General features: G+C 36.9%; 1 protein-coding gene across 1 annotated transcript in view; it reads right to left on the reverse strand.

The window, feature by feature from the left end:
- The window catches only part of LOC130583489 (disintegrin and metalloproteinase domain-containing protein 9-like), a 16,327-nt gene extending 2,986 nt beyond the window's left edge, over window positions 1-13,341 (reverse strand). Inside the window, exons 1-19 of the mRNA XM_057382880.1 lie at window positions 13,150-13,341; window positions 11,386-11,483; window positions 10,429-10,505; window positions 9,721-9,799; window positions 9,292-9,368; window positions 8,266-8,482; window positions 7,743-7,808; window positions 7,591-7,662; window positions 6,801-6,973; window positions 6,263-6,347; window positions 5,291-5,412; window positions 4,250-4,421; window positions 3,420-3,509; window positions 2,993-3,188; window positions 2,768-2,873; window positions 2,394-2,568; window positions 1,906-1,986; window positions 1,127-1,232; window positions 364-496 (exon numbers count right to left, since the gene is read on the reverse strand). Of these exons, the coding sequence (XP_057238863.1) occupies window positions 364-496; window positions 1,127-1,232; window positions 1,906-1,986; window positions 2,394-2,568; window positions 2,768-2,873; window positions 2,993-3,188; window positions 3,420-3,509; window positions 4,250-4,421; window positions 5,291-5,412; window positions 6,263-6,347; window positions 6,801-6,973; window positions 7,591-7,662; window positions 7,743-7,808; window positions 8,266-8,482; window positions 9,292-9,368; window positions 9,721-9,799; window positions 10,429-10,505; window positions 11,386-11,483; window positions 13,150-13,219 (2,195 nt within the window). The 5' untranslated portion in view covers window positions 13,220-13,341. The remainder of the gene's footprint in view (window positions 1-363; window positions 497-1,126; window positions 1,233-1,905; window positions 1,987-2,393; window positions 2,569-2,767; window positions 2,874-2,992; window positions 3,189-3,419; window positions 3,510-4,249; window positions 4,422-5,290; window positions 5,413-6,262; window positions 6,348-6,800; window positions 6,974-7,590; window positions 7,663-7,742; window positions 7,809-8,265; window positions 8,483-9,291; window positions 9,369-9,720; window positions 9,800-10,428; window positions 10,506-11,385; window positions 11,484-13,149) is intronic.
- Between the last annotated feature and the right edge of the window lie 1,169 nt (window positions 13,342-14,510).

The following is a 14,510-nucleotide window of genomic DNA, read 5'->3' on the forward strand; positions in this document are numbered from 1 at the left end:
TGCAGAGTTTTCCAGTGACAAGGCTACAGCTCAGAGATCTGGATTCTGCTTTTGAGTCCATCTTTTTCTGGACTTGACAAGCAATTTCCATATGCCCATGCAATACAATTATCAATAATAATTAGGATAGTGCAACATATTTTGGGAAGAAATGCTTGAGAATGCACAACTGGAGTGTCTGGATTGAACTACCACATTGCAGGGCACTGGCTCTTGAACTCCCCACTGCTGCTGTTGGCAGGGCAGTCTCATTGTTTGGGAGGTGTGGAATTTTTTGTGTAGATAAAGCATCCACCAGGCTTTCCACACTGACCTGGAGCACACTGCCATGTGTTGGAATAGCACCAGTAACAAGGGAAATACCTGTGCTGTCCTCTGGAGAAAAAGCAAAGTTTTCTCTTTATTGCATCACGCTTCACTACTGCTGCTGCAGCAAGGATGACTACTGGCAGCACAAGGAAGAAGAAAATCAACAGCCCATCCCGAAGTGATGTATCTAGAGAAAAAGAATAGAAATCATGAAATTTAAAATATTAAAGGATTTTTTTTTTCGTGTAAAAAGTACAGTCTTCAAATTGTGATAGATTAAAATTAATAACTTCAGTGAAATTTATAACATGCTGCTATCAGAAAAGTAGAATTYGGCCTTATGATATTACAAGTTCTTTCTGCCTTACTCACCCTACGTATATACAAACTTCTCCCTTTTCCACATATTTTTTTTCAATAATTCTAAAGCAAATTCATTTTGTATTTGGTTACCTACAACTGATCAGCACATTTGCTTTGCCTTCCTAAACTTTTAATAAATATGAAGCATTTTTTCCCTTACCCAAAATAGAAGGTTAGTAAAATTCAATAAAATTCCTCAGAAAAAACATGTATTTTCCTCAGAAAACTACAGATTATGAAATTTGCTTTTAAACAAAGGAAAGAAAAACATTTTGTATTTAAAGGCCAGTAAAAGCTACTTCATTATGAAATAATGTTTGTTTTTCAAGTCAGTCCATGATTGTCTCATACAATAGACAGAAACAGTTAAAAAGAGACTGAAAACCACCCCTGTTATGAGTAGATGATTTTCTCAGTCCCTGGGGCAGAATGAGGGCCAGTTTCTGTGTCATACCTTTGTGAGCTGGACCACTGTCCACACTGCCACCGTAGCCAGACTGGTTACAGAACGGAGGAGCCCACCCTGGATTGCAGTGGCAGTTCCCATTGTTGTTACACACCTACAGCTCAAACAACAGGGAATCCTGAGTCAGGCAGTGACAGTTCCCATTGTTGYCACACACCCACAGCCCAAACACAGGGATTAGTCAAACAATACCTCCCTGAGAGTGGACACTCGAACCTTTAGCATAGATTTGGAGTTCCACATATGGAATTGCATGTGGAAACAAGAAATACTGCATAGCATTGCATAGAAATGCATGGAATATTAACTGGGAATAAGCTCTACCCCTCCATAACATCCTGAACCACTGAGTGATCCCGATACTCCGTGGCAATTCTCTCTAAGTTAACATTTGTGCTATTTGCCTGCAATAAATCATGGTCCAGAGACCTTCTTAGTTTCACAACCTTTGGACTCCATTTTGATTTTTCACARTGACATATATAAATCAGAAATTACTAGATTGTCATCCTCAAAGGAATGTTTTCATTTTACAATTCATCAGCCCAGTAATATTAAAAAATTCCCTTGGGAAATTCAGAAGAAATGCCTCTTAATGTTAGTGCTAAGAGGTTTGCAGTGTTCTGGCAACATGAATTACAGGTAAAAAAAGTGGATTTAACTTTTAATACAGATCAGGAAAAAGCAAAGCCATCTGCCTGGTTATTGCTTTAATTCAGGGAATTTGCACCAGTCTAGAAAAAGGACACAAAGCASCATGTACTCACCCCATTATTATTGCACTTCTGCTTCACATCACAGCTGTAGCCCAGATATCTTGCATCAACACATTCAAAACCTACACAGGCCTGGAAGAAGTAATTAGTGTCTTGCAAACACAAAACTTTAAAAAAATCCYATCTTTTTATAAATATACTATATAAGTGTATATGTTTATAAGTCTGAAGATTACATGCCAAGAAAAAGGGCTGATAGAAGAGTCAGTAATTCAGAATTTTATAATGTATTTGTCTCAGGTTTGCTTAACTCTGTGGATACATTTTGATGGAGTAATTTGAATTACTGATAATGCAATTCAGTGATTTGTAGCACCCCAGGCTTTGAAGAGCTAATTAATTGTTTATATGYGTCAAGCTCAAAAATCAGATTTTTCATTGTATCATGGCCTACCAAGATGAGAGCCATGTAATGCTTTTGGAAGTTCAAAACTTTCCATTTGGAATAYATTCTGTCATGCTGCTGTGATTCCTTTTACCTTGTTCTCCCCACAAGCTGTCCCATCATGAACCTGAGCAGGGTCAGGGATATCTGATCCTAAGTCAAAGTCAGAGGACCAGCATAAAACCCCAGATGCATTATTGACAACGCTCCATGCAGGAAGGTTTTGGAGACTGACAGATGTGCACTGSAGCTTCCCACACAGACTGTGCCTGTATGGGATGAAGGACACCCAGACACAAAGTGAACAGATAAAAATCAGTATCAGTGCAAATAAACCAAGCATTCCAGCCTTTTAGCTTGCATTTCAAGAAAATATTCTTTTAAATCTCTCACTTTAAGGCCTTGTAACAGAATACTTTTTTTTATATAAAAGATTTTAGGGTTAGCTTTTAATTGGTGGTAACTTACTGAACAGGACATTTCTTGTACACTCCACCTTTCATTCCACAGTTTCCAAACCTGTCTCCTTTTATATTTGCTTTTTCAAAGCATATATCAGGTGCTTTTCGTGCCCCTGTACAAAAAAAAAATAGTGAAACTCAGTCAGGTATCTGAAAAACACCAAAGAAAAAGAAAAATTGTAAATGTCTATCAGGAGACTACAAATGGGTTTACATTAAATGACAAACATACCTTTCCCATATATAGATTCACACTGTGAATCAAAACTCTGGCACACTCCATAGTAGCAATATGCCTTGCTGTTGCTGCATGGGTAGCCATTCATGATGTAAACATCATCTGGACAGTAGGCAGTGCTTCCATTGCAGTATTCAGGGAGATCACACACATCTTGTTTTGCTCTGCACTCTGCTCCTGCCACTTTAAACTAGAAGCAAAGAGAAAGGGCACTTTTAGTACTGCAACAGAGGAAGTTCTAGAGTGAAACAGACAACTGGGAACATTTAGTAATTTTAAGAAAGACAAATTCTCTTCTTGCATGCTCCCTRCTGGTGAATGTCAYTTGAAAATCTGTCAAGAGGACTAGGACAGATCTTTTTAAATATTAAAAACAATCTTAGTTAATAGGAATGACTTAGTTTAACARAGCACTGTGTACCTTGCAATTTTTGCAGCACAGTCCTTGAGCACATTGTGATCCAGGTGTGAGTTTGCAGGTTGCAGCATCACAGCAGGGGTTGGARCATTCCTGAGCACAAGGGGACAAGCCATGAACAAGGGGACACTTTTTATCTCTTTATAAAGCTAGGAAAGTACCTGATCAGTCCAAGTGCATGGACAAGCCAAACTTTAAATCACTGTGTCATGTTCTGACATCCTTTTGCTCTAACATGAACCAGCAGGCACTGTGGCTGTGTTTTATTTGTACAAGCCATCAGAAAAATGCCTGGTTTGATGTGCTGTGGCACAGGGATGCCAATGGAACCAAGGGTTGCTGACAGCCTTTTGATTTATTGATGCYTTTCTTGAGACACTTTTACTTTTTGAACAATGAGCCAATACATCCCATTCTTGGAGGGACATTTTGACAATGCAAATGTGGCTCTCAAAAGTCATTTTGTGTGGYCAGAGTTAMAGTTAACAAATCTGTACGTGTTCTATAGATAAACAGTCTGTCATGGAACAGAAATATCCATGATGCTAAAATGAAACAAAATCCAGTGGTGTTTCCACACACCCTGCTCTGAAATGCACTTCTTTTTCAGCAGTGCCTCAAAGTTCTGTGAAGTCCAATAGCCCTTAATTGAGTCCACATCAAAATCAAAGCATTACTTTAAGCTTTTACTAAAATTTATCTTCATATTGCTTGCAAAAATGCAGAAATACAAGGAAAACTCCTCACACATTAATGCAATCAGGTATGCCAAGAGGACAGTATAATAGGGAATAGTGTATACAGCAAATATCCAATTGACTTTCATGCATTACCTGTGGTTTGCCACAGTCACATTCTTCATTGTTATCGACCACATTATTACCACAGACAGGTTCTTTGTACACATTACTTGTTTTGGGAGGATTTCTAAGGCAGTTTCCTCCTCCTTTTAAAATAAAGGCCTCAAAATCATCAGCACTACAGGTGCTGAAATTCCTGGATCCACTGGAAAGCAAAATATTTTATTATTATAAGYATTTTGTTTACAGGAAAATATATATTTTGAGCCATTAAAATATTGTTGGTCTATAGTAAATATTGTATTTCATAATGCAAGGAGATCATGAGATAGTTAATTTTTATTTTACTTTGCATTGAAGTGCAGTACTAGAAGTTAAAAATACTCTGAGTAATATAAATGCACATACTTTCAGAAGCCAGAGTCCATCAGATTATCTATTCTGRTATCCTCTGTAAAACAGGCCTTAGAAATTGAATTTCTATACTGAGTCTAAAAATGTTTGATTTAAAAATATTCTCAGGACAGGAAGACATTCACTTTAACTTGGAGTTCCTAGGAACTGAGGAAGGCACCTTCCTAGAGCAGTTTTGTCCAGTGTTCAGTTACAATCATTTATTAATAAAATGGTGGATAAATAAAATATTACAATCTTTTTCTCATAAGGGGAAGCCAAAGAACAAATGAACTGATGGAAACATAAGCCAAGAATTTTTTTAAATTAACTGTTCAATAATTTGTTGCATGTTTGCACAAACCCAGGGAGTACATGTAAAGCATTCTCAACAAGATGCAAAACTCCCCAGCAACACACTACTGTTAAACAAAAATTAATAATATCCAAATATGTTTTCAGAAATGCTATAAATAAAGAATCATTGGATCAGGAAGCAGAYAACCTTTCAAATGAATTAAAATTATGTCAAATCTTAGGGAATCCAYCTCTGTGATTAAATTTTTCAACCAACTCCTTATTCACAAAAGTTCTTCAAGRTTCCTAGGAGTTTCACAGCTTGTGAGGCATAGTCACTGCAATTGAAATAAATTATTAAAATTAAATAACTGGAAATCTTACTTATCTGTGCTGTGCATGATATAGGATGCAGGACACCTTTTATCATCRTGTTTCATTCCAAGATTGTGCCCCAGTTCATGTGCAACTACTGTGGCATGACGTAACATTTTGTCATGATTCAGCTGATAAAGAGAATCAGGGTTAAAAAAGTGAAACTAAAGAAAACACTGTTTGTACCCAGTGATTCACTCCCATAACAAAGCTCTCAGGGACGACAAAGGCAGAATGCCAAACTGTATTGCAAAGTGAAAGCACAAAGACTGATAATTTGCCATTTTATTTTCAGGCAGGGCCAGATCCTGCCACTCCTTCCCTGAGGATCACATTCTGGATAGTAAGTTGGYAGCTGGTTTGGATCATCATTGCAGGCTTCTCTCAGCTAAAATTATTCTGTGTGATTCTATTCTAACTGAATTAGACACTGATTTTAAAGGAGTCTTCAAWAAYAAATGCRCTRTTAAAGAAKARAATCTGCTTCTSAGATTGTCCACAATGTTGTGGCATCCATATTTTAAGGACAGGAACCTCATTCTGCCCCAAGGGTGGGAAAAGAAGAGTTTTTTACTAATTTTTTTAGATTTTTTTCCTGTTTCTTTATTGTGAGGAATTCCAGACACTTGACAATAGAGTACATCATGTTCACTTTCTATTTATTTAAAGAGTAAAAAAAAATACCATTATTTTTGTAGCTGCATTCCCATCCCAAAAAGTTAAGAACTTTAATGTATGAGAATGAGCTTATGCAATACTGATTTAGAAGAATTACAAAAGACACAACAAAACAAAAAGAATTAGTTAAAGACTAAATGAGCCAAGTGGACTGGAATTTGACAAAGAAATTAGGAAGTACTTTAAAAAAACAAAGGTATAAAATATGCACAAGAAAGAAACCAGCCAGCTCCAAGACCAGGGTGGTTTGACCAAGTAGGTCAAGGACCGTTTTTTTCCATACCTATGATGTGATGTACTTACAGTGCTGATTGACCCTCCCTGGACATGGGAGCAGACAGTGCCCACAAAAGCCATTCCAATAGATCCACTGAAAGAGCTTCTCCCTCTGCAACAAAAGCAGTTTGAAGGTGGTGTTGAGAAATGGGTTGAAAGTTCATGATTTCTACTAAAAGACACTGACGAGCTTGAAAGAAATACTACAAGGCAAAATTTGRTCTTTCTGAAGTCAGGAAGGAATTTATAACCATAGCAGGGTTTCACTCTAATTAATAATTAATATCTGAAAAAGAGCTTGAAAATAATGATCAATCATTAAGTCTGCTGTGTAAGTGCACTCATTTACAGAATGGTTGAGGTGGGAAGAGACCTCTGGAGGTCACCCAGTCCCTGGAGTTGATTAACTCATAAAAATTCATTATAGTTTCTTGTCATTTTTCCAGGTTAAACCAGTTTGGAAGTGCAGAGAATTTTACTCCAGGTATATTTTAATTAATATACAACCCCCAAATCAGTTTAACCCTGGGAGCATGGTTGGTTTTCCCACTGGATGCAAACTTACATTATGAGGTGACCAACGTCATTTCTTGAGCGCTTCAGAAGATCTTTCTGTCTCCAAGAWACAAATCTACTCAGCACATCTCCAGCTGACCCCTCCATTACAGATATGTGGTTGGAATCTGTCCAAATCTCTAATCCAACCAAAACAATCTGGATGTTTAATGCTGTATACATCTGCAAAAAATAATGRTAATTAATGTCCCTCAGTCTGTTTTGATGGAATTCTGAAAGATGATTTCACTACTACTGAGTCAAAAATAACTTCAGCTTCCTTGAAACGAAATATATAATATTTGCTCTTATAAATGAAAATATAAAGTATTTATAAATTGTAAGCTAAATAAAAATATTTACAATATAAAAATAAGTATAACTGAAGACAATCTGCTTTATGAAATTACSTAAACATATATCTTGGAAAGACCATGTTCATTCCCTTCCTTAGCTAATTGTCTTGAGGAAAAACTGGGAACAGATCAGAGACTTATGGAATTCTTCACTGCCCTGACAGTTTTCTTAATAAAAAACTAAAAACATAAGAAATACTCTTCCTAGAAACGTAAAACATTCTGGAGACTTCATGTTCCTGGAGCACTTAGAAGTGGTTTAAAAATATCTTGCATCCTTCCCCCTGCTGGCACCTCTATAAGTGCAGAGATTGGTGATGTGCTTTAACTGTATTACAAATTATTTTATAACTTCCAAATACAATTTCAGAACTGCATTAGCTGCTCTTCTGAAAACTATGATAAAGCAGAAACTAYTGAATCCAGGCAACTTATCTGACCTACCCCATCAACATAATTAATCAGCTCCACTGTTTCCTTTTGCACYRCAGCAGGATCAGAATTCTTCAGCAAAAACTGYAAAAYACCATAACAATGTCAGAGGAAAAGAATTAAGAAAATAATAAAATGTATTTWGTGTTGGATGATATAATTACCCTATGGTGATCCACAACCACATATAATTCTACATAGCTTTTCTGGGGCAGGACAGCTCGCTTCTCCTGCAAATTAGAAGGCACAGTAAGTTAACATAATGAGCTCAAGGTGTTTTACTGMTCTTTCTCATGATTGTCACTTCATGTGTTTATAAAGCAATGTTGTATTTTGTAATGTGGCCTCAATTTGTCTTAGATTATCACATAAATGTGTATGTCAGTAATTTACACAAGGTCAGACACTGGGATGGGTGAGCTGAATGGCAGCTCATGTCTTTCATGTCCTATCCATGGCTGTTCTGAGCAGACTCTGCTTCCCACTGCAGGGTTGCTTCAAGCTATGTGAGATTCCCATTGTCCTGCCCTTCTGTTCCAGGATTTCCTTAGCAGTGTCCTCACCACCTTGGTGTCCATGAAAAGGTCACAAAAAAATGTCCTGCCAGGTCAAACCACCTGTAGTGATGCCATGCCATCTGGAGATGGTTTGGAATGCAGCTCAAGGGAGAAATGGAAATATATTTACCCTCAGAAGCCTGTCCCTGCTGGAGGTACTGTTTGATGAAAATGTGTACTTCACAGACTGTTTCACGATCATCTCATGCTCCAGGCTGCCATTCAGCACCCCACAATGGAAGGGGATTCCCTGCATATCTTCCAGTTCATAAAACATGTGTTCAAATGTGCTGGATGTGTTGAGCGGCTCCATTCCGTACCATTTGCCACCAATGTGGAGAATTCCCCTAAGAATCATAAAAGAATGAAAAATTATTCCATGATTTTCCCCTCACTTTTATGATTAGGTGAATGAGTATTAGCTGGATATTTGAAACACTACCTTGAAATAAAGTATTATTTTAGATTATATTAATATGACAGGTAAGTTCAAATGCCCAACAAAAGACAAAACAGAACTTATTTAAAATACTCAATTGTAGACAARTGTGGGCTTCTTGAATCAGTTAGAAAAGGAAGAAAAAAAAGAGAATAAAGGCAAATTGTTAGTAAATGAGTCTGGATTGTGGGTATAGAGCTGATGCAAAGGGTTTCTTTTAGCCCTTATCTCCATTCATTTAAAGGAATGCCAGGATATGTAATGATTTTGTGAGTCACATCTTGCTGTGAAACTTCACCTGAAACACACATTAGTGAATTTTATCCCATTTGTGATTTTATYATTGTATTTGAAACACAAARAMATGGTTCCAAWTTGGACAAARTWTTTTCATGGAAATGGTTTGTTTTTTGAAATRTGCCCATTCATAAGACAGAATTGTTTGCAGGAATGTTTTAAGTTAAATAGAAGCTTCATCAGGTAAGATCTTTTTCTACTAAGTGATCTCTGATCAAGACATTCACATCAAGAACAAGAGGCCTCCATTCATGCCCAGGTTCTGCCTATATTTAGATTATRGRTTCTCTCATYTTTTTGYACYTGAAGGAATTTTGGARAAGGGGAAAAAAGTGGGAATTGAGKGGAACAATAAAACCTGGAACGAGTTTCAGCTTCATCAAAAGGTRAAATATTGAAAAAAATAGCAAGAATAAATACCTAAGGCCATCACATGTGCTGAGAGCAAGTGTGGAGTCAGCAATTCCTTCAACAGTGCCATGATAATAACAGTGTGGCTGAAATGCAACAAACCCACATAATTAGTGACAAAACAARGTGGTTGCCATCAACTGCAAACTCATTTTCTAATTAACCACATTATTTGCATGACATTAGGACTGGCTGCTAGAAATTCACAGAGTTCCCTATTTGGAAAGCAATCCTGACCTCCTTGGAGCGGAATATCCCTTGACACCACTACCAACACTCCCTCATGAAATTCATTTTAAGATCACTGGTAACTGTCAGACAGAAATGCTACACTGTGAAAACTCACAAAAGTCTCATTCCCAGCAAATCTCTTTTTTCTTGGCATCCCTGCTTTGAGGAAATTGTGACACAAAGGGGAAGTTTTACTATGTACAATACCTCATTTTTGGATGGTGTTGCCTGCAGTTTCCCATTTTCTCCATATGTGTACAGCTTAAAGTCTTCACTAAGAAGCTTTCTGGAAACAAAAWGAAACTACTGCTCTTTTAATGGTCTAGGAACAAGTCAAGAGTCCTGCTAAGTGCTACATTGTGTTAGCAGCACACTCAACGTTAAATTATTATTAAAATCCAGGCACATGAAAAAAATACCTTAAATTGAGCTGGAATCTTTGGAAAATTAGTTATTTTGAAACTTATTTATTTTAAGTAAGATATCCATAGAGAGGAATCTAAGCAGTCTCAGTTGCATAAGGGCCTGGCCTATTACAGTCTCAGGAATGAGGAACAACAAAACCAGAAAATTTTCTTCAAATACAACACAGCTAAAAACTCTTCCCCCTTCTAATGAAAGGGAATGTTGAACAGAACTCTAATTTTCCCTAAGGATTTTCTGAAACATACTATGTTGTGCTGCTAATAAAAAATAATCAAAATAAATTTCTTAACACTGGAAAATTATTATTCTATTTGCATGGTATTACCATAATAGAGACACTATATTTAACACTATTGAACAGAGTAATTTTGTAGTTACTGCAATCTGCCATTAAAAGGTTTCTTCTGACTTTTTTTCAATATAGAAATGCTTGTCTGTAKGCAAGTAACCCCAAGACAGGGCAATTCCTTAGAACACTATATCACATACTTATTTTTCTTCAGCTTTAGGAGATATGTTCCATTTCTGGTTTTAACCGAGTAAGAAAGATTGTCATCTGAATGCTCCTGAAAACAGAACAAAAGATATCACTTAATGAGGTGATTTTTCTACTTTTTAAAAATTTTATGTTTTGCTTGACTAGAGAGGTCTAACTGCTGTGTATGTTTTAAGTACAAAAACACAGATTCTTAACCCCCAGGGCTTCCATATGTCAAAGTCTCWGCAGCACACTGCACATTCTTTCCTATGTGAAGTTTAAGTTCTATTAAACTATATTTTTTCATTCAGAGGACAGGAGGGCACAGCCCATGTGTGCAGTTCTTGCTAAGTATCACATCATGGTTTGTGACACTCCTTATGTAAATCAGATAAACKAGGCAGAACCTTTTATCCCCTAATTGGTTTGCACAAAGATGACTAATGCTKTTTCATTAACAGTTACTTCAGTAAATGAACTCCATATCCGGCACAAAGGTAATTTACCTCAGAATTGAAGAATTAATRGTCAAGTCTCTCTTTTAACTCATTTGTTTAACCTGTGCCACTCTGTGGGACCATTTTTATCCTTTGGGTGCTAAGTGGTTGAAATCCTGTGGTTATTATCCAAAGACCAAAACATGGATAGCGTGAATGTTCAAGTTCAACATCTAATCTTACTCAGAAAAAATGGAAATATTCTTGATGTTCCTTCTCACTTCTCTCTTACAAGGTCATTGACAGGATTAGAAGTTTGGAAGGCACTCACAGTAAAATCACAGGCCTTTGTGGGAGCACATTTACTTAAAACTAATTGAAAATACTGAGAATCATAAGAGACAGTGTAGGGCACATTTCATCACAAAAATCTCTATATACCATACATTGTATGTGTGTGTGTGTGTAATATAGGACAGTGTTGTGAAAAACAGCAATGCCAGAAGAAAAAAAAAAAATACAGTAACAAACCTCATGAGCAAATGGGTGATGTTCCTCTCTGCCTGWCAGTCTTCGAGGAATTATTATTTCTAATGTAGAAAGTCTGGATGCGTGTTCACAAGATACACCTGAAAATAAAGTTTGGAACTGATAAAGAATCAGAAAGAATAAAACGTTATGCTGGCACCTGCACAGTTGTGATTGCCCAAAGACCGTTCTGATCCAGCCAGAAATAGAGAAAGAGTGAAATAGTTCAGGAATGATCAAAATGACTTCAAAAAAAGTTACTTCAGATTAAATCCAGGATCTTCTAGAGCACACAAAGAAAAACTATCAAAGTATTTAAACAAAATTTTCTCATATTCTAGATTATTAAATTTGTGACTTTGTCTATAATTTTTAGTTCCACGACCTACACTTTTAACCTGATGTACTACAGAAAACTGGTGCAGCTAGCCTTCTCCCTTCTCTACTGTCCTGAAGAAAGAATACTTTTAATTGTCCTCTGGATATAATTTGTCCACCTCCTGGTTGGCAGAAAAGTGGGCTCACCACTCTGCCTCCTGCCATTCCCCAATGTTGCAATTTGTTTGTTCTAGCAACAGTCAGATCTTTGCAAAAGGTTTGTAACCTYTTACATTATATCAGAATTATCTCCAGAACTACATGCTTATGCAGGAAGCCAAAGATAAGAAGCCTGCCAAGTACCTGGTTTCAGGTAAATGATTTCATAAGACAAAAACAATCTCCAACGACTTTTTTTATTATTGTGAGGTTAAATTAATCTTCCTTTTTYTTGTCTGCTCATCAACTGATTTGATCAAGGGAGACAYAACCATTACTTTTTAACAGGCTATWGAATCAATATTAACATGGTTTTAACAGTGGAAGTGGTTTCTTCCTTATTAAAATGCTCTTTTATAAGGAAACAAAGAGATTTCTTCACACTTATAATAGTAGAGAATCACCCTCAGCCTCCCACATTCCTGTGAAAGGAATTCATAATTGCAAAAAAGTCACACAACCAGCCATGCAAAGTGAGGAGGACGATTCTCCAGTGTAATGATGATCTCTACCTGTTAGATAACATCAGGATTTTTAAAAGSTAGGTGCAGRTAGCATATGTTTAATATTACAGGCYGMAATYGCAATCAAAATGTGGAAGTTGCTATTAGCAAACAGGTCTGAAAAGAATATCAGTTCTTGATATTTGCTTCTGACTTTGCTCTTAATTTTCAATAATTTTATTTTCTAAATCAGAAAATCCATTTTGTTTCATCAGTCAAGTGTATGTTGAACTAACCATGAACATGCTCTTTTAACAATTTTAGTTTTGACACCTGAAGGCAGGAAATCATTTTTGATGCATGTCAAAAAAACACCACTTTCTAAGAAACATTCCAGGTRTTACATTTAAATCTAAAATGGGAAGCCAAATCACAGAAATGAGTTAATGGAGAATTACAGTGAAATTGTAGAAATTCCTCTCACATTACTGAGAAGAAATGTTCTTCCACAGTCTCTACTATTAATGAGAGTGACAGTACCTGTGGTTGTCACAACCAGTGTCCTACACAGAAAATGATGTATTTAAATACCTTCTACATCCTGAAGGAAAGAAAAAACCATGAAGAGCTCAACTATAAAAAGTTTCGACCACCTTTTCCAAGATTTTCTCAACAAGCAGAGCTGCACAGGGAGAGCCATGACTACAGTCAAAAGTGTGCATCATTATGATCAGGGTCCAAGCAGACTTAGAGAAACTTCCTGAATATGTGAAAAAASAAAACTTACCTTTTATCCAAAAAGGATTTCCAGTAAAAAGCAGTCCAAAGCCAAACAAAAATAGGCTGTGCATTAACATGACTTCCTGGAGAAACTAGTCCAGCATCTGAGCTGACTYTGGCTGCTCTGCACGGAACCAGAAGAACGGGAACCGTCTGCTCCGAAGGTAAACAAGAGAAAAAGCTCTCYGATACTGCATGTCTGCTGAGGAAATGGGAAGTAAAATTTAATCCACTAGGCTTGCGAGAAAACTGGTCAGACAGCCTAATGCAAATAAAAACCAGCACATTCTTAAATGCTGATTGGAGAAAGAGYACATCCCGTGTCGGGATCAAACTGGTTTATTTTAAAGGTCTTTTATCCCTCGGTGAAATCATATGAGATTAGAAACATAAAATATTTGCTACTGACAGGTGCAATGTTTAGGATGTTTGTCCTGTCTACTGCCAGCTTAGTAAAAAAACTCTACTGTGAATCAAGCTACTCTTTGAAATTTCAGCTTCTTGTCTTCCAATCTTTCTAATTTACTTTAAAATATAATGCACATGAATACATGAAAATTCCTAAAACAGAGGTTTTATCTAGTCCCTTCTATGTTAAACACAATTCTCCTCACCAGAAATCTGTAATTTTGTGCAGATCATCGCTCTTCCAGGACCAGAGAATTCTTCCACGCAACCACATTGTCACCAAAAGCAGAAAAGAAATGCTTCTAAAATAGATGAGGTTGGAACGCATTTCAGAAGTATCAAGTGCATTTAGAAACACAAAAAAAAAGAGACRGAGACAACGCAGTTTTCACGCTCAAGCATTTACATTAATTAATTTTAATTAATTCTTTGATTAAACCAGAATAAATCCATTTTTCCATTGCTGGCAAATCCCATAAAATAACGTCGTAAGTGACAAAAAGCAGAATGCTGGCTGTATTTGCAATATTATCTTGTGCTAAGCCTGTTCAGATCCATTCCCCAAGAGTCACAGACCCAGAATATCCCGAACATTCCTGCACCGACCACTGAATGGAAGCAGAACTTGATACCTTCATTCCATGGGTCTGTGTCTGCCACAGCCTCGGGAGCAGCATTCCCTCACTCCAGAAGCTGAGATCCTACTGAAAATTAAATGAACCCCATCTTTTATTTATGGSCTCTTTTATTCATAGCCTCTCTCCTGGGTGATGCACTATCAGCGCACAGCTCAGGAGAGAGAATCCCACTGCTCCAAATTTTGACATATTACCAAGTTTCACAGAATCCAAGAATCATTGCAGCTGGAAAAGGCTTCTGAGATATCGAGTACAACAAGGGAACCTGTTCAAAGCCCGATGACCTTCTGGTATAACCAACCCTTTCCTGATATCCAACCTA

The sequence above is a fragment of the Malurus melanocephalus genome, unplaced genomic scaffold (assembly GCF_030028575.1).
Source record: "Malurus melanocephalus ecotype Western Australia unplaced genomic scaffold, MMel_1.1 scaffold_591, whole genome shotgun sequence".
NCBI lineage: Eukaryota > Metazoa > Chordata > Aves > Passeriformes > Maluridae > Malurus > Malurus melanocephalus.